This window comes from Paroedura picta, chromosome 3 (genome assembly GCF_049243985.1).
Source record: "Paroedura picta isolate Pp20150507F chromosome 3, Ppicta_v3.0, whole genome shotgun sequence".
NCBI classification, from domain to species: Eukaryota; Metazoa; Chordata; class Lepidosauria; order Squamata; family Gekkonidae; genus Paroedura; species Paroedura picta.
In genome coordinates, this window is record NC_135371.1 from 149,483,009 (window position 1) to 149,510,218 (window position 27,210).

The 27,210-nt window shown below is 43.1% G+C and overlaps 1 protein-coding gene across 7 annotated transcripts in view; it reads right to left on the bottom strand.

Moving 5' to 3' along the window:
* Nucleotides 1-3,574: 3,574 nt before the first annotated feature.
* Nucleotides 3,575-27,210, bottom strand: part of SCN8A (sodium voltage-gated channel alpha subunit 8) — a 144,225-nt gene continuing 120,589 nt past the window's right edge. For all 7 annotated transcript variants that reach the window (XM_077328672.1, XM_077328669.1, XM_077328668.1 and 4 more), the window contains 6 exons: nucleotides 24,883-25,167; nucleotides 19,072-19,125; nucleotides 16,655-16,792; nucleotides 12,900-13,004; nucleotides 10,093-10,363; nucleotides 3,575-7,480 (listed from right to left, as the gene is read on the bottom strand). In XM_077328672.1, the coding sequence (XP_077184787.1) occupies nucleotides 6,336-7,480; nucleotides 10,093-10,363; nucleotides 12,900-13,004; nucleotides 16,655-16,792; nucleotides 19,072-19,125; nucleotides 24,883-25,167 (1,998 nt within the window). In that variant the 3' untranslated portion in view covers nucleotides 3,575-6,335. The remainder of the gene's footprint in view (nucleotides 7,481-10,092; nucleotides 10,364-12,899; nucleotides 13,005-16,654; nucleotides 16,793-19,071; nucleotides 19,126-24,882; nucleotides 25,168-27,210) is intronic.

Below are 27,210 nucleotides of genomic sequence, written 5' to 3' on the forward strand. Positions count from 1 at the left end.
AGTGGGGGCTCACTTGAAAGAGCTCACCTGTGACACCAGGTGAGGGAATTTCATGCTGGTGCGTAGCCTTGAAATAGAAGTCTTCAGCATGGTGATGGGGGCAGACAGTGCTTCAACAAGTTTTTCTATGGTCCTCCTCACCATGGTGTTTGAGCCCCGTCAAATTGCAAACAAAAGCCCACTTAGGGATATCCTCCTGCATCCCCGCCCCCATGGGTGATGTCAGGTGGCACTTCAGAAGCCGTGGGGGGAAATGTCCTGGGAAACTTTCAATGGCTGCAGATGTTTCTTCCCCAGACATGGTGAAGCTAACTGATATGGCCGACTGAAAACACTTTTATCACATGAAAGAGCTACATGGCCCTCAGCTACCTTCGGAGATCACATTTGTTTCCCCCAGATAATATGCATAGCTGATTCCTGTTTTGCCCTGTGTGGGTTGCCAAGAAGCAACTAAATTTAGATGCTAGAAATTCAGCCCCCAGGGAATATTCACACTGGGCCAGATTAGGGCCAGTTGCATTACACCTGAACGTACCCTGCACAACAGGGAATCTGTAGTCAAGTAAGGAATTGTACCTCTCTTTTTCAGTGCCAAAGTAAGTGACACTCACTACTGATTATTTGTACAGATTTGTACAAGTTGTCTTGTCTTTTGCCTTTATGTTCTATAACTTTAAACTCTGCGTAATGGTACTAAGCTAACAGTTTAGCACCAGGTTTTGTCAGAGAACAGTGCTGACAATTCCTCCAGTGTTTTCATGTAGCTTGTCAAAGCCTTAGTGCTACTCATGAATGGGAGTCATGTCTGACCATTTCTAAATGACCAGGCCCAGCCTGTGAAGCAGCTGCCTCAGTGTGTTTATAAGGCAGAGTCACTTCATGCAAAGTATCTATCCACTAGGTCAGATATCCTATAACGGACCCTGCATTAATGTTTACATAGTTAATGCAATTGCTTGAGAACCCTTACTCTTTTGAATTATTGGGGGGAGGGGGGAAACAAACTTCATGCCAACTTCTTGTGCTTAGGAACATTGATTTCATATTCTTTGGCTTGTGGCAGCAACATGTTTTCAAAAGTATGTTATCTTATAAAGACCAGGAGGAACCACCAAACCATCTAATACATTGGCCTTCTCTTTTGGCTTCCTTTGTTCCCCAGAGTGGTTAGAGCCAATAAAAATTGCTTTGCCTCCATTACCTTGCTGAACGATTAATTGAGACCTTTTCCGCACAGACAGAAAAGGCTGGGCTAGCGCTCGTATGGCAGCAGGGCTAATCTTCGGTTCCGCATGTCGTCGGCATGGCCTGTCCCCATCCTGGGCCTAGCGTGCGTTAGGCTCTCTGTTGCCCCATGGCAAGAGAACACAGATATTTCCATGTTCCCTGGTCTGCCATGGGAATCCATGTGGATGGGGATGAGCTGGGTCTGGAAGGCCTGCTCCCCCCCCCCCACGGCATCCTAGAGGGAACAGAAAGCTCTGCTTCATGGCGCTGCAGGACCCACCGGGGCATTTTTAAAATTTTCGTGAAATGTCACGCAATCCCACCTTTGTGAAAATAAAAATCCCATCACCCCACTGCTGTGAAGTATGGTGGAACCTTCATGGAGGCAGAAATCTGAGGTGGGCTGGGTCCGTTGAGGGGAAAACTTCCTCCAGGAAGACCCAGGAAGTAACGAGGATAATTGCCCCGTCGCATGGAACTGGGGGCGGCCTGGTGTGGCCACCATGGTGCATTAAAGGTCTATGTGAATGATTTTATTGCAGTTACTTGCTATTAGAAAACTTAAAGAGAAAGACTAACAATAAGAAAAAAACTAAGCTGTTTCGGTTTCGCCATCCGCCTTCAGAAAATAAATTAAGAAACAATAGAAAATTGAACAGAAATCAATTGTGAGTTTTTTCCTGCCTATCAGTAATACAAGAATTGGTAACATATTATTGTATTGGGTAAATTAAGGGTAAAATTTTAACTGATCCAACTACACTGGCGGTATTGATTCACCTTTCAAAATCCCCAATAATAACACCTGAATAATTATGCAGGATTTTTATAATATAACGTTTTCCAGTAGAAGTTAATCAAACTTTATCCACCCGCCCCATTGATCACAATGTCACCCCTTTCCAGACTGCAGTGCTCTGAATTCCAGATTTTTCCTTCATACAAAACTCACTAAGAATTTCTATATGCAAAAATCAGTTTGCTGGCTAAAGAGTCATACACCCCTAGAATGAGGCAGATAATTTTTTCCTAATTCTACCAGCTCCCCCTCCATAAGCAAAGACAGAAGCATTAACTTTAATCAAATATTATCACAATCACATTTCCAGGGGAAATGGTGATATCAAGAGATTGAACTTAAATATCAGGGAGCAATGTCACAATTTTAAACTGCTGTCAATGGTTTTGTGACTTTTTTGTTGGCTCCTTTTTTCCCTCTGACTTCCGAGAAGGCTCTTTATATCCACATCCCTTATGTTCACATATATCCTTACCCAGGATATCTGTATAATAGTGTATTGACATTACCGTTGCCAGCTCTGGGTTGGGAAATATCTGGAGACTCTGGGGGTGGAGCCAGGAGTAGGTGGGACAGTCAGGGGCTTCAATGGAGTATAATGCTATGAAGTCCATCCTCTAAAGCAAGGGTAGTCAACCTGTGGTCCTCCAGATGTCCATGGTCATGTCCCCTGCAAACGCTGGCAGGGGCTCATGGGAATTGTAGTCCATGGACATCTGGAGGACCTCAGGTTGACTACACCTGCTCTAAAGCAGCCACTTTCTTCAGGGGAACTGATCTCTGTCATCTGGAGATGAGCTGCAAATCTGGGGGATCCCCTGGTCCCACCTGGAGACCGGCATCCCTACCTGACATCTTCATAAAATTATTCATTTCAAGATTTCTCTAACAATCTAAGCTTCCCCTAATAATTATATATAAAAACACAGAGCAACTCTCCCAGCACCTGTGAAGTATGGGCTGATGGGGGCAACTGTTCAAACAAGCACACCGGGGGGGGGGATGTAACACAGAAAGTAGGGGAAAAAAATTAAACTGTTCATTTAAGCAGAAAGATATAGTCCACAGCTCTGAAGCTGTTTGTTAATAACTTTTATTCTTAAGCAAAACTATTGTAATGTAAGAAAGTTCAAGTATCGCTAAATCATGACCCAATGTAAATATAGATTGCAGGGCATTTTTTTTTTTTTTTACTAAAAATTGCTTAATAAAATTTGACAGCACAAACACTATATGTACCAAGCTGTTGATATGGAGCAGTAGTCCAGCTAAAGAACAATGATGACATTTAGCCAAATCTTGCATAGAAGTGGTCAAAACATATTGCACCTCAGAAACAAAATATAGTTTAAATATTTCTATCGTTGTAAATGTAATTTTGCAATAAAGTTTTTCTCTGTGTCTGTTTGGGAGGGATTGTTTCCCCCTCGGTGGGGATGCACATAGGTTGATATCTCAAAAGTGAAAAAAAGAAAGAGAAAATGTATTTTTATATATATATCTATATATATGTATATATATAAAAATTAAACATGGACAGTGGCATAAGCCAGAAGCCATTCTATTTAATTTTGTAGTCCTTCGTTATTTACAAAAAGGCATGCCAATAAAATAAAATGATATATTACAGTATTTATAATATTCTTTTAAAAAGTTCAACCACACTTTTTCGGCTTTTGCTGTTGTTGTGCTGTTTACAATGTTGCCTGTACATCTGCATGTCATTTTTCACTTAAATATTATACACGTTGTAGGAATAAGTGGGGGCAAGTCTAACAGGAGAGAAATGCTTTGTTCTTTGCAGTGTCTGGTTCAGCAGAATTTTCCCACTGATGTCATGATAGCTACACTATGTGTTTTAAAAAGTCCAACTTGGCACAGATGTCTATCAAATGACTTGCTTTCTACATGACCCTGGTAGCAGACATCTAGGTTGCTATAAATTAAGCTTCTGCCCTTTACCTAAAAGGCGTTGCTAACTTTTCTGCTTTCTTGTTTTGCTTTTTGAATCTTTCAAGCAATTTTTTTTTTGCCCTTTATAGATACAATTTATTTGGTCCACATTCAAACAGCTTGCTTCCTTTTATTCTGTTCAATATGCTTCCTTTACAATCCAGCATTCTGTACAATTAGTTCTACATCTTCCTTAAGCTGCAGATGGAACACAATCTTGGTCATGATGCAATGCAACCTTTGGCCCATCAGGAAAAAAACAACAAAATCCTAGTCTCCAGACCTGTGCCCTTCTAAGAGAGAGTAAGTGAGAGGAAACAAGGAACTGAATTCACAGTGATGACTGACTTGTTCAATGGCGACGGTGCAATGGGACATTCAAGGAAAAATAAACCTGCAGGATTCCCAGGTTTGAAAAACAAAACTTACAGGGTTTGTTTTTTTTTGGGGGGGGGGAGGAACTCTCATCAATTTAGAGTGAAGATGAGTTGAGAGGTAGCTCTTCATCCCTATCTGAATTTGGGCGTCTGTTAAAAAAATTATGACGGTATCACCATGTGAGACGAAATGAGATGTTGGAAGGCACACAACATTTATGACAATTTCCCCTTTCAGCTCTGCGCTCGTGTCACACTGCTGTCAGAAGTAAGTTGCCCTACTTCATGGTCATTAAAAAAAAATTGGGGTTGTTTTTTGGTTTGCATTTTGTTTCAAAAGAAAAAGAAAGAGAAAAGGGGCAGCCAGCAAAGCAAATGATAACCACACAGCCTCAGGATGCAAGCTGCAGGGAATCTAGCAATAGAAGAACAAGTACAAGCAGCTTTTCAAGATGTCAGCTTGTACCCTATTATTAGGTTACTTGCATCCTAACACCTCAAAAGAATGCACACAGGTGCTATACCCCCACTCTGGTTATATCCCCCAAAGGCGCTTAGACGATTGCTTAGAAGATTGCTCAACACTGCACCTTTAAAAGACCAGGTGTTGTTTCCTGTAGCACTTCTTATCTCTAACAAAAAAGGGGGGGGGGAGTGTCCACACTGCAGAATGGAGGCTGAAGAGTAATCATAAATATTGTGAGATACAGAACAGCTGGAGGGATCTTTTTTTGAAGGCCTAAAGTTCTCTTTGACAGTGACGCTGTATTAGAAACCATTTTTATATGGTCTTCCCATCAGATGGGGTTTAGAGCAGCATTTTCGGGTTCTTGTTCTCTGTGTTTCGTTTTTAAAAAGTGCAAAATACATTTCTATCTATGGGTGCCATGAAGGTTGTAAAACAGACACACAGACAACTTGTCGATGATTGGTTTCACTTTTGGTTTTTGGTTTTTTTTCTACCAAAGGGTGTCTGGAAAGTTTAAGAACTGGTACCTTGGTGAAGGGCATAGCAATAGCTAAGAATATCTCTCCCAATACAGTGTGCCGTAGTCAGTGGAGTGCCTTGAACATATGGCTTAACGCACGGCCTGGACAGCATATTGAGTGTCTTGTGGTTTTATGATTCCTCATGCATGATTCCTGATCACAGCATGCCATCATGCAAATCATTTCTATGCATTGAAACGAGCACAATTTTATTTTATTTTTGGAACCAGCCTGAGTGAGTTTGGTAGGCTGAAAACACCTGATTACCCCCATCTCCCAAACCACGGTGAAGCCCATATAAGAAAGACGTATGCAGATAATAAAGACGAAAGAAACTATGACGATTAAATGGCATGGGCTATGTGTGTTGTTTTGCTTCCGCTTTTGTTGTTGTTGCTTGACTGGATTTATTTTTTTCGCCTTGTTCTAATTTTGTTTTGTTTTTTTTGCTGCTTAAACTAAACATCAGGTATGAAAATCTAGTTCTGCTTGAACAAACAAACCTTTCAAAAAGGATGTTTTGTTTTTTTTTTGTCTGGGTTTCCTTTCAATCAAATGAGAAAAATAAAAATCCATTTTGGCTGCTTTGGAGAAAAATATGAATCCTAAAGCAGCGTTTTTCCCCCCTTAAGTGTGTGTGTGTGTGTGTGTTTTATTTTGCTTCTTTGTCCTAAGTTGCATTGACTGATGTGGAACATGCAGTATCCACCTGCCCAAACAGTATAAAATCCTTTTTTCCGACTTTGTATTGTTTCCTGTTTTTGTTTTTTTTTAAATATATTTGTCTAGATGGGTCCTTTAAACAGGTGGTAGATCACTGCTTTGAGATGCAACATGGTCACACAGTAAGCAGACTATGTTTGGTATAAGATCTTCAGGTAAAGTGTCTCCACAGCTGTTCGCTATTGTTATATATTTATCAGGAAGTTTGTAAACAATCTTTTCTGCTCACAAGTTTTCTAGAGTCATTATTAGCACGGATCATCTCAACATTTGGATTCCCTGACATCTTTTTGTCTTTTTGCCCTTTCCCGTCTCCCTTCTTCGGCCCGCTGTTTCTCTTTTTCGGGCTTAGTTACACTGTCATAGGATGGAAGGGATGCCGTGGACGGGGTGCCTTCTTTTTTCTCTCTGTTTGTCCCCCCATTTTCCATCTTATTGGAGACATTCTTTCGGTAAATAAAGCCCCTCCTTACTAAGCGGGCCCTGTAAGCCCTTTGGATGACCACCGCAGAGACCTCTTCCTGCTTACGCCGAAGCGTGGTCGTGATAGGCTCATAAGACACTTTGGAAGGATTAGAAGCCACAAACCTCTCTTCCATCTGCTGCCTCAGGATGTCTAGTTCACCACTATCACCCAATACACGTTTGGTGAAGGCAAATAGGATGTCCAAGCAGTGGATCCTGTCCCCACTCACCATGGGCAAATCCATGGCGATGAGTTCAATGGTGTTGGGCTTAGGGACACGGAGAGGATGCTCCAAAGCATCGGCAAAGTCTGCCAATTTGCAGTACTCTATGAATTGTGTGGCATCGGGGTCAAACTTCTCCCAGATCTCGTAGAACGTCTCAAAGTCATCTTCACTCAGCGGGTCAGCACTTTCCTCTGTTGCCACACTGAAGTTCTCCAGAATGATGGCAATGTACATGTTTACCACAATCAGAAAGGAGATGATGATGTAGCTGACAAAGAAAAAGATCCCCACCGAAGGATTCCCACAGTCACCTTTGAAGCCACTCCCAGGATGCTCCTTATCCAAATCACAATCTGGAGGCCGGTTCAGGATGGGCAAGAGCAAGCCGTCCCATCCAGCTGAGGTAGTGATTTGGAACAAGCAAATCATACTATTGCCAAAAGTCTCAAAGTTGAACATGTCATCAATGCCAGCCTCATGCTTGACGTAAGCAAAGTTCGACATCCCGAAGATGGAAAAAATGAACATAACTAGGAAGAGCAGGAGGCCAATGTTGAACAAGGCAGGCAAAGACATCATTAAGGCAAAAAGCAGGGTGCGGATCCCTTTGGCTCCTTTGATCAGGCGCAAGATACGGCCAATACGGGCCAGGCGGATGACTCTGAAGAGAGTAGGTGACACAAAGTATTTCTCTATGATTTCAGCCAAGAACATACCTTAAACAAGATCAGGAGGAAAAGACAATGTTACAAAACCATTGCTAATTCCACTTTCAAGTCTTCTTGTGCCCTTTTTCTAGAGGCATACAATGTTTGTTGACAAGCACGGAGACCGTGTGCTAGAACAGACAGGCCAATGCTCACATCACACTGGTGTTCTCCATGAACGTAAGTCTTTTAATATCTGAGCCTTCAGAAAGCACCCGGCAACCTAATCCATAAATTTCCCTTTACATTGACCCGCAAGGAAAAAAATCATGAAATTATAGGCAGTGCCACTATGCCTAGCCAAAATATAGCACGAACTCTAGTTCACTGCTATGAACTAATACACAACCTTCTGCCTGTCTGCTTTGTGATGTGTTTGTTTAGGGCCAAACTAGACACTGCATTTTCCTCATTCTACTTAGCTGACAGGAAGTTTGAGAAATTTTGAATTTTAGATCCAGTGTACAATAATGGTTAGAGTGTTGGACTAGTAGTGGTCAAAACCCTGGGTAATGTCCATGACTTTGGGCCAGTTACTCTCAGGCTCATCTGCCTCATGGTATTACTATGGCCTATTATGCACGGCCGCTGAAATGGCGGCATGGAGAACGCGGAGGAGGAAGAAGCGAAGCAAACCGCTTACGCACGGGACAGAATGCAACGGCGGCAAAACCCAGAGTATCCAATTATGCACACGGCTACTCCTGAGCCGCTTCTGGTTGCACCCTGGTCCCAGGAATCTCCACTTTCTTCCGCATCTCGCTAACGCGGCTTTTTCGGCGGCATACGTTGACTCTGCGCCTGGTTGCTACCTGCAGCGTGCATAATTGGTGATTTTAGCTGCCGCCATTCCACCTCAAATGCAGACCTTCCACTCCATGCATAATGGGCCTATGAGGATAACAATGGTTGGAGGAGACACTGAATGCACCGCTTGGACTCCTTGGAGAAAGTTTGGGATAAAAGCCCCCCCCCCCTAATTCTTGATTTGTAGCTTCTGAAGGTCATTTCTGGATAAATTAGAAAGATGATGACATATATTTGCAACTACATGATAGTTTTATTTGGCCTTTAAATCATAATATGGGCATGATATAGCCAATGTCTGTGCCTTTTAAGGCACCCCAACTGTCACAGGACATGTGAAATTTGTTTTTTAAAAAAAACTAAGATTAATTTATACTTTTAGATAAAACAGACAACCCCCCTTATACCAGCTATTTAAAAAAACTAAATAAGCAAAATACTTTATTTATTATTGGAATTGACTCCCAATAAAATCTTCATTCAGTGCGCTTGCACAATGTTTTGAGCATCTGGTTTCCTTCGAGGTGCTCAGACAGTGCTTTTCACTCCACGGATCAGGAACCTTAGGTGGGCCGCAGAGCCCTATTTTACTGGATCACAAGCCTCTACAGAGCGGCCCTTTTTTGTTATTTTCTGAAATTACTTGCTTTAGGAGTGGCCATGAGCAAGGGCTCTACTCCTCCTGGCTCTGTATGCATGCTGAGAGGATTAGCAGGGCAGCAAAGTAACAACACCCACCAGTGGAGAAAATCTTTCCAGGGCTGTAGCCCTTGGCTTGTTCCTCACTAAAGTACACCTGTGGGTCCTCAGCTTGTGTTTCATGAGCTTTCCTGGTCTCAGCACTGATGAGGTCATAACTCTGCCCCCATTTTTTGCCGCAGAATTTCCTGTTACGTACTTGCAGTTCAGTGGGTCCCAGGTTGCCACCTGGGGGCCAAAAGTGAGTTCCAGGTCTGGAAAAGCTGCAGACCGCACAGGTTTTCTTATTAATCATCAGCTCAATCAATTGCACTGGAGGGGCGTATGCCATATGTGCGATGGAATGTGTTCTGAACAGTTGTACCTCTGGATTCAGGGGAGCTCTAGCATGTAAGCTCACTAAAGCCAGTTTGGTGTAGTGAGAGCCAGTTTGGTGTAGTGGTTAGGAGTGCGGGCTTCTAATCTGGCATGCCAGGTTTGATTCTGTGCTCCCCCACATGCTGCCAGCTGGGTGACCTTGGGCTCGCCACGGCACTGATAAAGCTGTTCTTACCAAGCAGTAATGTCAGGGCTCTCTCAGCCTCACCCACCCCATAGGGTGTCTGTTGTGGGGAGAGGAATGGGAAGGCGACTGTAGGCCACCTTGAGCCTCCTTTGGGTAGAGAAAAGCGGCATATAAGAACCAACTCTTCTTCTTCTTCTAAAGCCCCTGTATTCACAGCCCATTTCCTGATCAGGATGAGTCATCAGAAAAAAAATAGAAAGATGGATTTCACTGGGGCTTTAATTTCAAAGAAGTCCCAATTAAACGGTAAGTTCTAAGCAAGAAGCTTAAAACCAATTGCATCCCATGTGGAAATGTTATCCTGAAATAAATAGTAAGAAAGGCCTGCCTAACTGGAAGAATGAAATAAGGTTTAGCAGGTGATATTCTACACTACGATTTGTGCACTGGCTACCTGTATCTATTGATGCATAAGGCAGAAGAGTTCGGGTATCAACTTTGAATGAAGCCCAGTCATATTCGGTCCTGTGCCCCACACATCTTGTTATGTTCTCCTCTAGGCACACGGACTTGTGTGAGGTTCATGTCACAGAGGATACTTTGTACTCACCCACAATGGAGAGAATCACAACCACAAAATCAAAAATATTCCATCCAATAGTGAAGTAGTAGTGGCGCAAGGCAAACATTTTCAGCACACACTCGCAAGTGAAAAAGATAATAAAGACCAGGTTGATCCAGTACAGGATGTCTTCCATGTGCTTGCTCTGAGTGTCAGTCTCAACCATCATGGTCACCATGTTGAGGCAGATGAGCAACATGATTACTATGTCAAATGCTTGCTGGGTGACAAAGTCAAAGACAGCTCCTTGGACGCTATTCTGTAACACAGAATGGAAAGACCCACACAGTAAATGCATGTGCCTAACAGTTAGTGATGTGCCTGAGTTCTACCCATTGTACATCATATTTCATCTAGGGCAGTGGTCCCCAACATTTTTATCACCGGGGACCGGTCAACACTTGACAATTTTACTGAGGCCCAGGCGGGGGTAGTCTTTTGCCTAGGGACGCTGCCGTCTGAGCCTCTGCTACGCTTGCTTTCCATTGCCGATGCCCCTGACTTCCCGCTGCCCACTGGGAAGCGCTGCCAGCAGCAGCTGCACAGTGCCATGCCAAGGCGGAGCCCCAGCCATGGCGGCTGCTGGAGAGCACCAAAGGTGAGCTGGCGGCAGAATGGCAGGGCAGCCCCCGAGGCAGCAGCCAGGATTTGCGGCCCGGTACCGACTGATCTACGGACTGTTCCTGGTACCCGGACCGGGGGTTGGGGACCACTGATCTAGGGGACAGATTCACAAGTTTTCAAGACTTGAAGATCTTTTTCTCAATGGTCTACTTTTTTCTGTCCTGGAATACATTGTCAGTTGCAGCAAAACGCTTTGGGTAGGGATTGTGGCTTAGGGGTAAATCGCATGCTACCTTTTACTTCCCAAAATTAGTCGCCAGTCAGGGAACGCCAGCCAGGGAAGGCAAGACTGAGTTTCAAGGACCAGTGTAGGATATGGATCTCACAGTAACAACAGAAGGTGCTCATGTGCACCCCACTACCACCAGAAAGCATATGAGCCAGCTCACAAAGCGTGATTTTGTGAAGGATTTTGTGTCCTATAAGGACATGGATAGCATAAAACTGGTCAGTTCCTGCATTCCTTCTTAGCCAATAGCTTTAACTCTTTACTGCAGGGTAAGATGTCTTCTGTATCCCATATTGCAGTAAAGCATTCAGGATACTGAGCTGGCAAAAAGTGAACACAGGAATGGCTCAATTGTGCACTGTCTTCTCAGTGACATTTAGAAACGAAATGGTCTCAGATGTGTCTTCAGTTCAGATTGGTGCCATATGGGGAAAGAAAGAAGCACTTTTACTCCTTTGCTGTTCCACCTCTCTGCAGTACTATTATCCTTGGAAGGAAGAAAGATGGGTAAGGTGGGTGCTGCATACAGCTATAATGCAATTTCAAATGCTGGCATCCTCTGACCATGGGCCTTTCAGCATGCCAATCATTTTCATTCACAATTTCATTTCAAGGTGCATCCTTCGGCAGAGCTTTGTGGTTGGTTTCCAGGGAACCCATCAGGATCACAGACAATGCATATGCGCAGCCCAGGCATTAAAGTTTATCTCCCATTTCCATTTTTAGTTTGCAAGTTTTACGTTAAACTCAGAGCTTCCATAATAGTTCAGTCAGTTTCCTCTATTGTTCTATGGATTACCATCTTTGGTTGAGGCTGGGTTTTGTAAGATCACTGCACCCCTCTCAGGCTAAGCTATAACATCGGACGAACCCCTTTGTGGATAACTGTGGGAAAACTGGAGGGTTTGTTTAATGCCATCTTGAGGTTTTTGGTTTTTAAAGATTGCAAGTTTGATCGGGTATTATTTTGTAACCTAGACTAGAAATTTAATAAACTAGGGGCCAAGCCCATTGCATTCAGGAATACAACAGGTGCTAGATTGGGGTGTGTGAGTGTGGAGTGGACGAACTCTGTGGATGGCCTCTCCCTCCCCCCAGGACCTGGAAAGGCTGCAGGCAGCTGTTATGGAACTCACCAGCAGGGGCAGCTCTCACACAGCAGGGATCTGCAGCCTCCAAGCCTCCAAGGGAAGTGGAAAGAGGAGGGGGTGGTCAGGGGTGGGGGATGGAAGGTGATTGGCTGGCCACTGTACAGACAGGCAAGCTGGTTGGAGGCACTCAGGGGTGGGACAGCTGCCCTGAGTGTGTATTAATCGCTGAGTGGCACTTGTGAGACACGTTCCTCCTCCAGGCTCTTACCAGGAATATTATATGTGGAACTGGTAAGTAAGTAAGTAAGTAAGTAAGTATTCTTTCAGGAATCACAGCAGCATAACAGAAGCTTTGAGTAATCATGCCAACTTTCTATTGCCTCTGCATATTTCAATATTGTATATACAATATATGTTAAAGATTATATGTTGTTCTGTATGTTTTAACTCTTTTTATATTAATGTATTGCATATATTGACACATTTATAGTCTCCTTGTGTAACAAGCTCAATAGCTAAATTTTGGAAGTTCAACAGCTACTAGACCTTTTGGACCCTTTCCTTAAATAAACTGACTGGCATCCAAAGTTGTCCTAAGATTAAGATCTTGGTTTTTTGCCCCTATTTAGAGGAAATTTTCAGCACATTTTTTAAAAAGGAGAATTTGACATGAAAGCTCTTGTTGGTGGCATCCAAACTGAGCAGACCAAGCACCAATGCATGCAAGAAGAGACAGCCCTTTTATTCTTCTAGTGAAGACTACCTCAAAGAATAGATGAGCTGCTGGAACATGTGAAGACCCCTATTTGAGGGCACAGGGCAAATGGCTTGAGCTGCATCGGATAACTTACCAAAGGCCTGGGAATGGGCTTTTGCGGCTTCTTGGAACCTAGTTTTTTCATGGCATTGTAATATTTCTTCTGCTCCTCTGTCATGAAGATATCCTGACCTCCAAAGTAAAGGAAGGGAAAAGAAAGAAGGCTGGTTACAATCTGTTCATCAGTGCTTGAAGACGAAGGTTAAACTGAAGCAGGCAGGTTTCCTTCTTGCATCTAGTAATAGCGGGAAGAAATTACAAATCTTCTCCTAAACTGGTTAGATGTGAATTCATACAGGCTTACATAGGAGCAGCCGAGGAACCTTTTGCTGCGGGATGAGGTCTGCTTGCTCCCACCTTCATTCCTGTTTTTGTCTAGCTCTGGAGGCAAACTTGGCTGATACCTGTTCTTGCCTTCATTTTCTGTTTTATTTTGAAAGCATTATTGGATTCAAATGCTGTTTGGAGCTTTATCTTTTAGGGCTAGAGCAAGTGGCTTCATTACTGATACAAAAGAATCACAGAATCATAGTTTTGGAAGGGGTCATACAGACCATCTAGTCCAACTCCCTGCACAATGCCGGATCATCCTAAAGCATCCATGATAACTATCTCTCCAACTGCTGCTTAAAGACTGCCAGTGAGGGGGAGCTCACCACCTCCTTAGGCAGCCTATTCCACTGCTGAACTACTCTGACTGTGAATTCCTCTCCCCTCATATCTAGCCATAACGGTTGCACACATAGTTTGAAGCCATTGCTGCAGATCCTGCCCTCTGCTACCGACAGGATCTGATCCCTGCCCTCCTCTGACTACCTTTCACATACTTAACGACAGCAATCACGTTCTCTCAGCCTCAACCTCCTCTTCTCCAGGCTGAACTTTCCCAAGTCCCTCAGCCTTTCCTCACAGGGGTTGGTCCTCAGACCCTAAGCATCTTCATTGCTCTCCTCTGCAGCCTCTCAGTTTTGCCCATGTTCTTGTTGAAGTGACAGCCAATCAGCACCATACATACCTCTGCTCTGAGAAAGAGGCACACAGTACAGCAAACGGATGCAGGGAAAAGCCAGTCAGCATTGTACTAAGCCAGCTTCTTCTTAATGCAGACCCCTCTCCCCATTTGTGTTGCAAATACTGTGAATGCATTGTAACTGAGGGCTCTGGTGCCAAAAACATCTGTTAAGTCTTTTATTCACTTGTATAACCATCTAGAGCTAAAGTCCATTTTAGGCATGGAAACTGTATAGCTGTAGCTGTACAAAACGGAGCCACAAGTAGGCAGCTCCCAGTGGCATCTCCTATATGTGACGCTCAAACTGTGTGCATTTGTTTGGTCAATTATCACGGGGGAAGTAATATCATAATGGTATCTGAAATTGCTTCACATAGACTGTTTATGCACTGGAGGTTTCATGCTGGGCTGCAGGCTGGAGTTTTAGTCGTGGCAGGTTCCTGCACCCACATGGTGGAGCATTTGCCCCGGCGCACTTCAGCCGCCTCCGATTTGTGCTCCTGCACAGGAGCTGGGGCAGTAAAGTTCCCAGTGCATAAACGGTCATAAAGTACTTGACAGGATGAGGCTGCCTCCATCCAATGCAAGAAGCACGAGTTCTGCAGGGGAACAAGATCAATCTTTTTAGGCTCCAGTGACAGAGCTCCATGCGCATGAGGGGGAGCTTCCTATGGTTGGCAACCGTAGAGGAAAGTAGTCCTTTTCAGTTGGTACATTTGGAGGTGTCCATCCACACACACATGCTGCCCATGAGCCTCTTTATCGGAATGTTTTCGGTTTTATCTGAATAATAAGGCACCACACATATATTGCAGATTTAGTACTTGCTGCATATGAATGCTCAAATGTCAGGTTTCTGTGTAGAAACTACCGAAAGTATAAAAGTGGTTCCTTCTTCAGACAAAATGATCTGAAGACATCACATCAGGAGGACTGTGGCTACTGCACACTCATGGCATGCATGACAGTTCACCCACATACTCACAGATCTCTTCTTGCCATAGTTGGGAAAAAGTCCCAAATGCGCACAGGGTCTGTGGATGGCAACCAATACCTATTATAAGAGAAGCCAGCCCTGGCCAAGGACATTCGTCGGCAAAGCGATCTAGCCAAAACACCAGAGTTTCTGTGTACAGACCGGATCCGATGCAAGCTTGTTCCAGCCCCAAATCTGTCAGACCTAGAACTTAACACCCATAGAAGGGCCTTCGCCCAAGCGAGATGCTCAGCTCTACCTACAGCTGTGTTGGAAGGGCGTTACAAAAAAAACCCTTGCTCAGTGACTCTGTCCTTGTGCCAGCGGAGGGATAGAGTCAGACGAACATGTGCTTCTGTTCTGCCCCATTTATGATGCCATCAGATGTCACTTTATTCAGCCAATTTTGAACACCTACCCAAGATCTTCCCCCAAGGAGAAAGTCAAGGTGCTGCTTCAAGACGAAGACAGGCAAATAACTCTCAGCACAGCTAAATTTTGCACTGCCGCCATGAAATTGCGTACGATGTATGTGGATCAGAAAATTTCTCTCTGATCCAATTTCAGAAGTATAAAGAGCCGATTGTCACTGGCAACTTAAACTATGTTTTAAATATTGAATGTAACATCATAAAATTTTTATGTTGTCAGATCTTTTAAAATTTTTATAGTATTATTACTGTTTTTTCTCTTTTTAAATTGTCTTAGTTTTTAATTGCATGTATTTTCATTTTGGTCTGAATGACCGTAAATATATATTGATTGATTGAAGAGGAGCCAGCAAAAATTATATTGAGAATACAGTGAAGGTAATCACCCTTTACAAACTAATCCCATATTTGACATTTTATGTTCAGAAATCCAATATGTATGAAGCAATGTTATCTCATCCTGTTATTTGAAGCCTTCTGTTATATAGAACTAGAAATTTGCTTTAAATTTGAAGCCTCTTCCAATTTAGCTTACAGCAGAAAGATCAATCCTGCAGCAGATGTAACACCTGCAGAATGTGGAGTCAAACTGCTTTCCCCTCCTCCAAGACTGGAATTTGTGTCAATAGTTCTATAATTGCCACCCCTGCCTCTGCAAGCAAGGGAAGGCCTCCCCCTCCTTCTCTCTTGTTCGGTAAGGCAGAAGCATTGTCTTTTGGACATATTTCACTGTGTGAATCCTCTAAAACAGTGGTCCCCAACCTTTCTATCACCGGGGACTGGTCAATGCTTGACAATTTTACTGAGGCCCGGGGGGGGGGGTAGTCGTTTGCCGAGGGACGTTTCTGCCTGAGCCCCTGCTCCACTTGCTTTCCCACCGGCGCCCCTGACTTCCCACCACCTGCTGGGGGGCGCTGACAGCAGCAGCTGTGCAGTGCCATGCTGAGGGGGAGCCCCAGCCATGGCAGCCACTGGAGAGCAGCAAAGTGAGCCAGTGGCAGAGTGGCAGGGCAGCCCCCGAGGCAGCAGCCGGGGAGGAGGACGAGGAGGAGCCGCGGGCCGGTACCAAATGGTCTTCAGACCGGTACCAGTCCCCGGACCAGGGGTTGGGTACCACTGCTCTAAAAGGCCAAAGGACAGCGTGAGTACAGGATAGGACCCAGAAACAAGTGTGTGCTTGATCTATGAAGGGTCATTCACTGCCGCTCCATGTAGGGATTTGGGTAAGTATACCAGCTCTTGGGTAATTAAACCCCCACCTAAACTCAGGATTCCCCAGGCAATCAGAACGTAATTCAGAAGGCACCCGGAATTTTGTATCTCAAACAAATGGGATCCTGTCTGCCAGACAGTGAGAAAAGTTGACCTATCTTTTTCTTCTGCTGATTGAAGTTATCAATAATGACACCGATGAAGAGGTTCAAGGTGAAGAATGAGCCAAAGATGATGAAGATGACAAAGTAGATGTACATGTAGATATTGTCCTCATACTTGGGCTGCTGTTCTACCTGTGAACACAATAGGGAAAAAAATACATTTCAGAAGTTGTCGTCTTTAAGAGGCTGCTGAAGCCGCAAAATGATTTGTGGTTTATTAATAGTTGGATGGATGGATGGATTCGAAGCAGTTGCAATATTGTCCTTCAACCTCAGCCTCAATGGGGACCCAAAGTGAACACAAATTTTCTACAGGAGTATAATTTGCTACTCAAATGCTGAGGGTGTCTGCAGTACCAGGCCCTTGCAAGTGTGTTTCATGCATATAATGTAAATCCTGCAGACACTAAGGAGCCAAACTTTTTATAACATTTTCTGTGACTTTGACCATGCAAGCTGGGCTGAATTGGATCTATATAAATAATAACAAGGTAGAAGAGGAGGTGACAGCATCACTTATCTGAACCAAGCTTTCTAAAGGTGCTACCATACAAAAGGGTAAGATTGGTCGCTGCCTATTCACATACAAGCTCAGTAACGGCTCCCAACTTGTGGAATGGTCTGTGTGATGATGTCAGAAAGAACATAAGAAGAGCCCGGCTGGATCAGACCAATGGTCCATCTGTTCCAGCATCCTGCCTCACACAGCAACCGATCAGTTCCTCTGGAGAGCCAACAATAGGGCATAGAGGCCAAGGCCTCCCCCCGATGTTGCGCTGTGGCTCTGGGATTCAGAGTTTCAATGCTCTCACACTTCCCACACATTTCTGTTATTTGGCAGAATATGCAAAATGTTACTGGGTGAGAGGCCTTTTTTCTTTTTTAAAAAAAGGATTAGGCTTGTAGTAGAATGGGCATCTTTAGCCAGCTTGGTGTAGTGGTTAGGAGTGCGGACTTCTAATCTAGTGAGCCGGGTTTGATTCTGCGCTCCCACACATGCAACCAGCTGGGTGACCTTGGGCTCACCACAGCACTGATAAAGCTGTTCTGACCTAGCAGTGATATCAAGGCTCTCTCAGTCTCACCCACCCCACAGGGTATCTGTTGTGGGGAGAGTAAAGGGAAGGTGATTGTAAGATGCTTTGAGACTCCTTTGTGTAGAGAAAAGTGGCATATAAGAACCAACTCTTCTTGTTCTTCTGTTATGGAATAAGATTGTTGTCCTTCTTTTACTTCATTGCTTTCTATATTTTCTCTGTCATTTGTAGTATACCTTGCCTTCATTTGTTGTTTACATAATCTTATATTCAAACTCCACCTAATCTGTGAGTACCTAAATCTGTAGATTATGGCACCAGTGACATAAACTAGGATGTTCTGCAAACTGAGGTGACATCCTCAGAGTTACAGAAAAATCTGAAACTATTAAAAATGACAGATATTTTTTCCTCTGAGGGAAGACTAATTGAGCCTAGCAGAAACCCCCAGGAACTTGATATTATTAAATTGCATGACTCACTTAGGCCTGGATGCTTGATAATTTTCAACAGCTACCATCCCATGAGAACCAATGCGGTATAATGGCTAGATTTTCAAGCTAGGATACTGGATCCTGAAAATTCACAGAGTCGCCTTGGGCCAGTTACACATTCTCAGCCTAACTTACCTTAGCAGGAGTGGATTGACCATTAAGATGCTTCTCAATGGACTGATGACCTCTGGCCCACCTGGGTTGGGCCAGCCCTGTGACAGGAGACATGAGCCCTGGCCTACCCAAGCGCCATAGAAAGTGAATGGAGAGGTGACACCCCATCCAACTGAGATGAAGGTAAAGTGATAGCCAGCCCACCCGAGGCAAGAAGGAGGCAGCACTCACCCACCCAAGGCAAGGTGGGAGTTGATATCCACTCAAGGTGAAGCAAGAGAGGCAGTACCTGGCTCAGCTGATGTGGGGGAGTCTGTGTCTGTCCTGGCTGAGGTGAGACAGGGGAGGTGGCCTGGCTTGCCCATTGTAAAGGGAGAGGTGATGCTCAGCATGTCTAAGATGAGGCGAGGGGGGAAGTGGTGCCCCGCCTATCCAAGGTGAGGCAGCGGGCAGCACCTGGCTTGGTCTGGCTTGGTCTGCCTGAGGCAATGGAAGGTGGGAGGCAGCCCCAGCCTGCCTAAGGCTAGGGGAAGGCAACCTTCCAGATCACCCAAGGGGCTTTCAGGGAAGGAAAGAGGAATTAGTGGGGAAGGTCGAAATGAGATGCCCTCACAAATCCTTGTTATTTTCTGATTCTATAATCCTAGTTCTATTGTACTCTTCTTTGGTTGTTTTATACTTTCTGACAGCATTGTTCTACATCCTGTGATTTGCCTTGAGTATCATGGAGTAAATAAAATGCAGTGACAGGAGGGTTATACATTACCTTTCTAGAATCTACTGCTGCATACATTATGTCCATCCAGCCCTTAAAGGTTGCCTATGGAAGAAAGCATACATTCTTTTAGAGGAAAGTGTATTTTCTAATAAAATACAGATGCAACAAGGAGGAAAACTGTGTAAAACATTGATAATAATCACTCATTTTCAGAGGTACTGTAGCATAGTAGTAAAGAGAGTCACTCTCTTAGACAAGTCACTCTCAACTCTGCCTATGTTTGGATGAAAATAACAGTCTACCACATAGGCCTGCTGTAAACATTATGCGACGATGCAGTATATTACCTTTCTTTTTATCTGGCATTCTCTTTATTGGTCATAACATGTCCTTATGAATCATTGTGATTCACTCCTTTGGGAAAAAAAAACAACTTCTTCAATTCAGGTGCTGGTTATTTAAGTTGCTTATCCTTTTGACTCCCCAGATCTTGTTCTTCATCACAATAGCCTTCCCACAAACTGAACATAATATGATCCCCGGGCTGTGCGAAGTCCACCTGGCCTTGACCAGGGCTAGGGCCTTTTTGGTCCGGGCCCCAGCCTAGTGGAATGAATTCCCAGATGAGCTGAGGGCCCTGCAGGAATTTGTAAAGTTCCACAGGGCCTGTAACACTGAGCCCATGCCTTAGGTTGAGGCCAGGTGGAATCAGATCTTCCCCTCCTCCAGTGTGTGCTATTGACTATTTCTCTGGAGACAGAATTATGGTCAGGGGGGGTCAGGGAGTGGGGGTTGTCAGGACTGATGGGGGTTGGGAGAGTGGGATGGGGATTTTATTGATTTATTGTTTTGTTTATTTGTTGTGAGCTGCCTTGAGCTAGCTGTGCTGAAATTGGAGGCATATAAATATAACTAACTAACAAATACATATATCAAGATATAGTATATTGTTTGTGTTTTGCTGCTACAAATCTGATAATTGAATTTGTGTCCATGAGTACACTACAATGATTCAACAAGAAAACCAAACTGGAACATATACTACTACCCTGAGATTACAATTTTATCCAACTATGGACAACTTTTATGGATGTTCATGCCATTTTTGTTACTCTGTAAACTAGATTCCAAGATATTTAAAAGCTTTAACTGTGTTATTCATTTCATAACCCTCTAAATGCCCGTCTTAAGGCCATCAGTTTTTGTACGATTAAGTATGTTGTAAACTTATTCAGAAATTTCCCCATAAGATGCTTAAGAGCCATTTCTCTGTGGGACAATTAAATCTTATCAAGATTGACAGTGATGAATTACTTTTTTATGGGGAAAGTGCACTTCATGGCAGACATTCTACAGTCCTAATCTCACTTCCCATTCTGGAATACTCTGTCCTGTTAGGTGTTCCTCCCCTTATGCATTTTAAAGAAAAAGTGTTATTTAGTTTATTAATTAAGTCCGCATACCACCCCTTTCCAAGAGCGGGCTCAGCCTTTGCAGAAAGCTGTGGGTCATATCTGAAGAGGTTATAGGCTTTGGAGGAAAAATTGGTTGCTTTTCTTAATATCCATTTGTCTCATGTTATTTCATTTTGGGAGTGGGTTGTTTTCATGTTAAGGGTCTATCCGTATTGGAGCTTCACCTCACTGAACTGCTTATTAATTGGCCTTGGGATATATTTTTGTTGTTAGTTGTGAAGTCGTGTCCGACCCATCGCGACGCCATGGACAATGATCCTCCAGGCCTTCCTGTCCTCTACCATTCCCCGGAGTCCATTTAAGTTTGCACTGACTGCTTCAGTGACTCAATCCAGCGACCTCATTCTCTGTTGTCCCCTTCTTCTTTTGCCCTCGATCGCCCCCAGAATTAGGCTCTTCTCCAGGGAGTCCTTCCTTTTCATGAGGTGGCCAAAGTATTTGAGTTTCATCTTCAGGATCTGGCCTTCTAAGGAGCAGTCAGGGCTGATCTCCTCTAGGACTGACCTGTTTGTTCGCCTTGCAGTCCAAGGGACTTGCAAGAGTCTTCTCCAGCACCAGAGTTCAAAAGCCTCAATTCTTTGACGCTCGGCCTTCCTTATGGTCCTACTTTCACAGCCATACATTGTAACTGGGAATACCATAGCCTTGACTAAACGCACTTTTTTTGGCAGGGTGATGTCTCTGCTTTTTAGGATGCTGTCTAGATTTGCCATAGCTTTCCTCCCCAGGAGCAAGCGTCTTTTAATTTCTTTGCTGCAGTCCCCATCTGCAGTGATCTTGGAGCCCAGGAAAATAAAATCTGTCACTATCTCCATTTCTTCCCCATCTATTTGCCAGAAATTGAGAGGGCCGGATGCCATGATCTTTGTTTTCTTGATGTTGAGTTTCAAGCCAACTTTTGCACTCTCCTCCTTCACCCGCATCAACAGGCTCTTTAGTTCCTCTCCAGTTTCTGCCATTAGAGTGGTATCATCTGCATGGTATCATCTGCATATCTGAGGTTGTTGATATTTCTCCCTGCAATCTTGATCCCAATTTGTGACTCCTCTAATCCTGCCTTTTTCATGTTGTGCTCCGAATACAAGTTAAATAGGCAAGGCAACAGTATACAGCCTTGCCGAACTCCTTTCTCAATTTTGAACCAATCAGTGATTCCATGCCCGGTTCTCACTGTTGCTCCTTGACCTGCATATAGGTTTCTCAAGAGACAGATAAGATTCTCTGGTATTCCTATCTCTTTAAGAACTTGCCACAATTTGTTGTGCTCCACACAATCAAAGGCTTTAGCATAGTCAATGAAGCAGAAGTAGATGTCCTTCTGGAACTCCCTAGCTTTCTCCATGATCCAGTGTACGTTGGCCATTTGATCTCTAGTTCCTCTGCCTGTTCGAAATCCCGCCTGTAGTTCTGGAAGTTCTTGGTCCACATATTGCTGGAGCCTAGCTTGTAGGATTTTGAACATAACTTTGCTAGCATGAGAAATGAGTACAATGGTGTGGTAGTTTGAACATTCTTTGGCATTGCCCTTTTTTGGGATTGGAATGTAAACTGACCTTTTCCAATCCTGTGGCCTCTGCTGATTTTTCCAAATTTGCTGGCATATTGAGTGTAGCACTTTTATTGCATCGTCTTTTAAGACTGTGAATAGTTCAACTGGAATGCTGTCACCTCCACTAGATTTATTGTTGCTCAGACTTCCTAAGACCCATTTGAATTCACATTCATTGGAAACCATTCTCCATTTAAATTTGCACCTACTGCTTCAGTGACTCCACCAGCCACCTCATTCTCTGTCGTCCCCTTCTTCTTTTGCCCTTAATCCCAATTTGTGACTCATCTAACCTGCCTTTCTCATGATGTGCTCCATATACAAGTGAACCAATCAGTGATTCCATGTTCAGTTCTCACTGTTGCTTCTTGACCTGCATATAGGTTTCTCAAGAGACAAATAAGATGCTCTGGTATTCCCATCTTTTAAGAACTTGACACAATTTGTTGTGCTCCACATAATCAAAGGCTTTAGCATAGTCAGTGAACTCCCCTCCAAAGTCACTTTTAGGGAAAATTGCAAACCCACAATGGGCAGCGGAGACTCACCTCGGCTGCCTTTTGGCGGCGTGGAGGGCAGCAGGGGAGACGCGGCCCGAGCGGCCGGCTGCGGTGTTTGCCGGGCATGCCCGGCAGCGGCGCGCCCGGCATGCGGGAGGCGGGGCTTCAGCGGCGCGAATAAATAGCACCACGCGCTGGGCCCTGGCCTCTTTGCCTGCGTGCCGGACAGCGGATCCCTCCCTGTTTGTTTTATAATTTGTTATTCTCTTCCCAAAAGCTGAATCTGAAAAATTTTTGATGCACATCCCTAGTGAGAAATTCTTCAGTACCTCTGGAAATCCTGTCCTGCTACCATCTATCTGCTGAGATGTTATTCTTTCAAGCCTATCTTCCCAATCATAAAGGCCATAAATGGGCCCAAGAAACTTAAAACCAGAACCATATTATTGATCTTGTAAAAAGCAAGTGTTTTAAATACAAATTCTTTATTTACAAATACCCTTCTTGTACATACAATTGTCACCTGCAAGAAGTAGAGATGTTTTTTCACACATGGGACCATTGTCATCTATCTATGAAAGTGTTTTTTTTTTTTTGGTCACTCCAATAAACTAGATTTTTTCAGCATGCTATCAGCAAGAATCACTGAACCTCAAACTTCCTAATCAAACAGGAAATGAAGATTTTACAGAATATTGTCAACCTAATCCCAATTATCTCTGTTTGGCTGAGTCAGGCTGGCAAATATGCCACAAAAGGTCATTTCACACATTTTATATTCTCATTTTCTAAATGTGATGGTTAGAGTCCAGATTTCCACCATGCTTATGGCTGAGACCATGGATGTCTGAAACCACATTTTTATACCATGTCCAGTCTGAGTAGCTGGTGGACAGTGTTTAAGAGGATGAGGGAAGGGGATTGGTTTTAACTGTGTTTTATAATTTATTATTGTGTTTTTATTGTAAACCACCCTGAGCATGCCACAGGGAGGGCATTATAGAACAGAACTGAACTAAATAAATAAAATATTTATCTCTTAGATATATGTACCTATTTTCTCAGTGATTTTTTTCGAACTCTTGACACATGCAGGAACTTTGATATGTCTCACGGGTGTCTTTCCTCTCCTCAATTGAAACTCAGCTTTTTCTGCAATATTAGATACCAATTCTGAAATGCCCCAATATATCAAAATGGCTTTCACTGCTTTTGGAAGAAGATGCCTCAGAAGACTGAACTGACTTTGAATCATATTCACAACATATATCTCATCATTTTTCTTCACTATTATCAGTCCCCTCAGAATGCCAGGAAATGAAAATATGTTGTGTTAGAGACAGAGAATATTTTACAAGGAGGAGAACAAAAAGATCTTTTTTTCAGCTGCAGCATGCAATTAATAGTGACTGGGGAAAAGTATCTCCCATTCCCTTATCTCTGTATAAGAAAAGACCCACCTACAGTTTAAAGTGATGGACTAGCATCAAATCTTCATCCCTTCATCCCTTCCTCCCTTATATGTACTCCATCATCTACAAATTGCGGAAAAACATTCTAGCTTTAATTGTTTATTACAGATGGTTAAATAGGTGGCCTCTTTAGAAAATTAACTTGCCTAAAAATTAAAGCCAAGTCTTGATAGGGACTTGAAGAAATGTTATACCTGTTGAAGAAATGTTATGCTGTACCCAAATTTTTTGAGCCTGTGGGGGGGCGGGGGGGGGGTGGATGGGGGCGGGGGATTTGAAATTGTGACAGAAAGTGGTGGGCACAATCACAAAATGGCAACTAATAAAGTTTTATTTAAACAAAAAACAAAATGGCAGCCATAGAAGGTAGAACCAACCACCAAAAATCAGGGAGTGGGTTTAAGCATAACCCTAATTCTTCAACTTTTGAAACAAAAGCTCTGTTTAATAAGAAGTCTTTTAAAATGAACATGTTGTTTGAAAATACACAGTTTACCTTTAGTCATGCAGTGGTGATTCATTTGCTGTGGTGATAGCTGCTGCTGAAGCAACCTTTTAAAGATCTGCACAGCCAATCACGTTTTCACTGGCCAATCAGAAATTCTGTTGGGCAAAAACTCTACTCGGCTCTGCCTACTTCCTAAAACCACTTGGCAGGTGCTAGGAAATATAAATGAGTAGGATGGTGCTCACGGGTGCCACTTTGGAAGCCTCTGATCTAACCAATGAGGATATGGGAGGCAGATGATGCACAGGACTTTAAGAAGCCATTTTAGAATTCCAGCATTTTTGCGACTGTGAACTACTGAGTGCAGAGTCTTTTTATGTAAGAGAAAAAGCCAAGACACAAAGGTAGAACTTACAACTTGCAGAAGAGCCAGGTATCCTGCACCGACATTGTCAAAGTTAATCTTTACGTTCTTCCACCGGATCTCTGTTGTATTGGGGTCCATAAGTCTCTCACAGTCTGTCTTGTTGTTAACAATTTCTATATCGAAGAGCTCTTCAGCTGTTTCGTTATAGCAGTAATGGTACTTCCCAGCAAAAAGATTAACCCCCATTATGCTGAAAATCAGCCAGAAGATAAGGCAGACCAACAACACATTCATAATGGATGGGATGGCGCCCACCAAGGCGTTGACAACCACCTGTATCAGAATGGGGAGGAGGGAGGAAAGACGTTCAGTATTGAAAGGATGTCTAGTGGCAAAACAAAACATGCCTAGTTTTAGTTGGGGAATGGAGGCCTGGTCAAAAATTCAAATGCAGACATTTTAATCCTAAAAGAAATTTCTGGCAACTTTTTTTTTTTTTTTTGAGATCATCTCGTCAATATTTGATGGAAGAAGTTTGGACTTTGTAGAAAGTGTAAGCTGTGTCCTGATGACAAAATAAACTGCTGGGTGATTTTAACAACCAGGTTTGAGAACAATCATAAGGATGGGGGGGGGGAATTTGGCGACCATTCCCCACTTTTAACCAGACATGGGTCCTGTTTCTCCTACTCCCATGAAGATAAATGGGGAATTTTGAGCCATTGATTTCAAATGGGAGTAGGGATAGATATTAATGGCGTTCTCCTAAGCATTGTATTAGCGTTAAAAAAAAAGATCAAGATTGTATGTATTGTTCCGTAAGCAAGGCCAACGATGTCCAAAGAGCTGAGCATGCACGTTTGCAAGCTCAAAAAATAAAAGCCATATTCCCTTCTCTGAACTATGTCAAACAGAAATGATAGAATTTTTTGGGTTTCCTTCCTTGTTTCCGTTGACTTGTGAACTGAGCCAGGCTAGTTTACTGGAACTGTCTGTATTAGACACAAATGAAAGATAGTTTCCTCCCCGTCATTTCCCCTTTTGAATAAATACCCCTCAAGACTCTTGTGGCTATTTTGGAGTAATGTCTTTGTCTTTCATAGCATAATTTATATCTCCCATTCCTTTTGCACATTTTGAATGGAAATAAAGTAGTTCTACCTGCTAATCTTTGATTTAGCACTTACAAAGCAGTTAACATGTGTATTCTGTTGGTATAGTCCTATAAGTGGGACTCTACAATACGATTCAACATATTTAATTCCACAAGACAAGGAGTAGTTAATGCTGCTTGTATCCCAAGGGGGTTAGAAGAAGTTTTGGCTTCCCATTTGTAGAAGGATCTACAGTTCATTAATTCTTGCAAAGAGAATTAGCCTAAGATTATCTTGCTTCCTGTTTGTATGCAATACTCATTGAAGCTCCATTACCAGGCATCTGCATTTCTTCCAAAGTCACTCAGACAGCAGTGTCTGGATTTTTTGAGAAGTATGAATTTGGATCAGCTGGACAGTATTATTTTGTTGTGTGATTGCTTTCTCAATTGTCAGCAGGAGGTGCTGTTGCTTTAAGCAATTCTGCTGAAAGATAAAGGAGCAATTTAAATCGTGTCCCCATCACACACACAAACTAGATGTAGGTGCACAATTCTCTGCAGGAAATCTGATAACTGTATGGCTCCTGTCAGAATGTACTAAAACCACTGTAACTCACAGTTCACTAATTCTTTACGTGTGCATGCCAAGAAATGACATAAATCTTCTGGATTCAGAACTTTCAATCTAAATTTGGGATCCTGGGATAAGCTGTCTATCTTTATCTAAAGAGATGGTTCAACTGTATAAAGATAGTTCAACTTATGGTTGATGGTTCAACTTATCTAAAGAGACATTTCCAACTGTAACAAGAGAGGGAACATGGCTTTTTATGCGAAGATTGCGTATTGGAAACTGTCAATAAGTGCATGCATGTTTCAGAGCATCATTGTTGACTTCCCTTAAAAAACAAGAGCAGAATAAATTCCTTAAAATGCAAATTTATTAGAGCAGAGAAAAATAATTATTTAAAGTTTCTTAGCATTTTCTCAGTTCTTTTAAAAATAGTAACTTAGATGATTTGTTGATGGGATATCAGACTAAAACAGAAATATAGTAGAAGCAAAATAATAGGGTTGTGTTAATCAGTTACGGGCACAAAGGTCCAACAGCTGGTTAGCTACCACAGTGAGGTGGGTTGAGGTGATGTCCCAAAAACCGAGGAAATTTTGCTAGGTGAAAAAAAAACCCTACCACGGGGTACATTTAACATTTTTTCTTCTAACACAAGTCTGAATTTTGTTTTAGTTGTTGACCAGGAAATGGTATTTTGACCAAATCA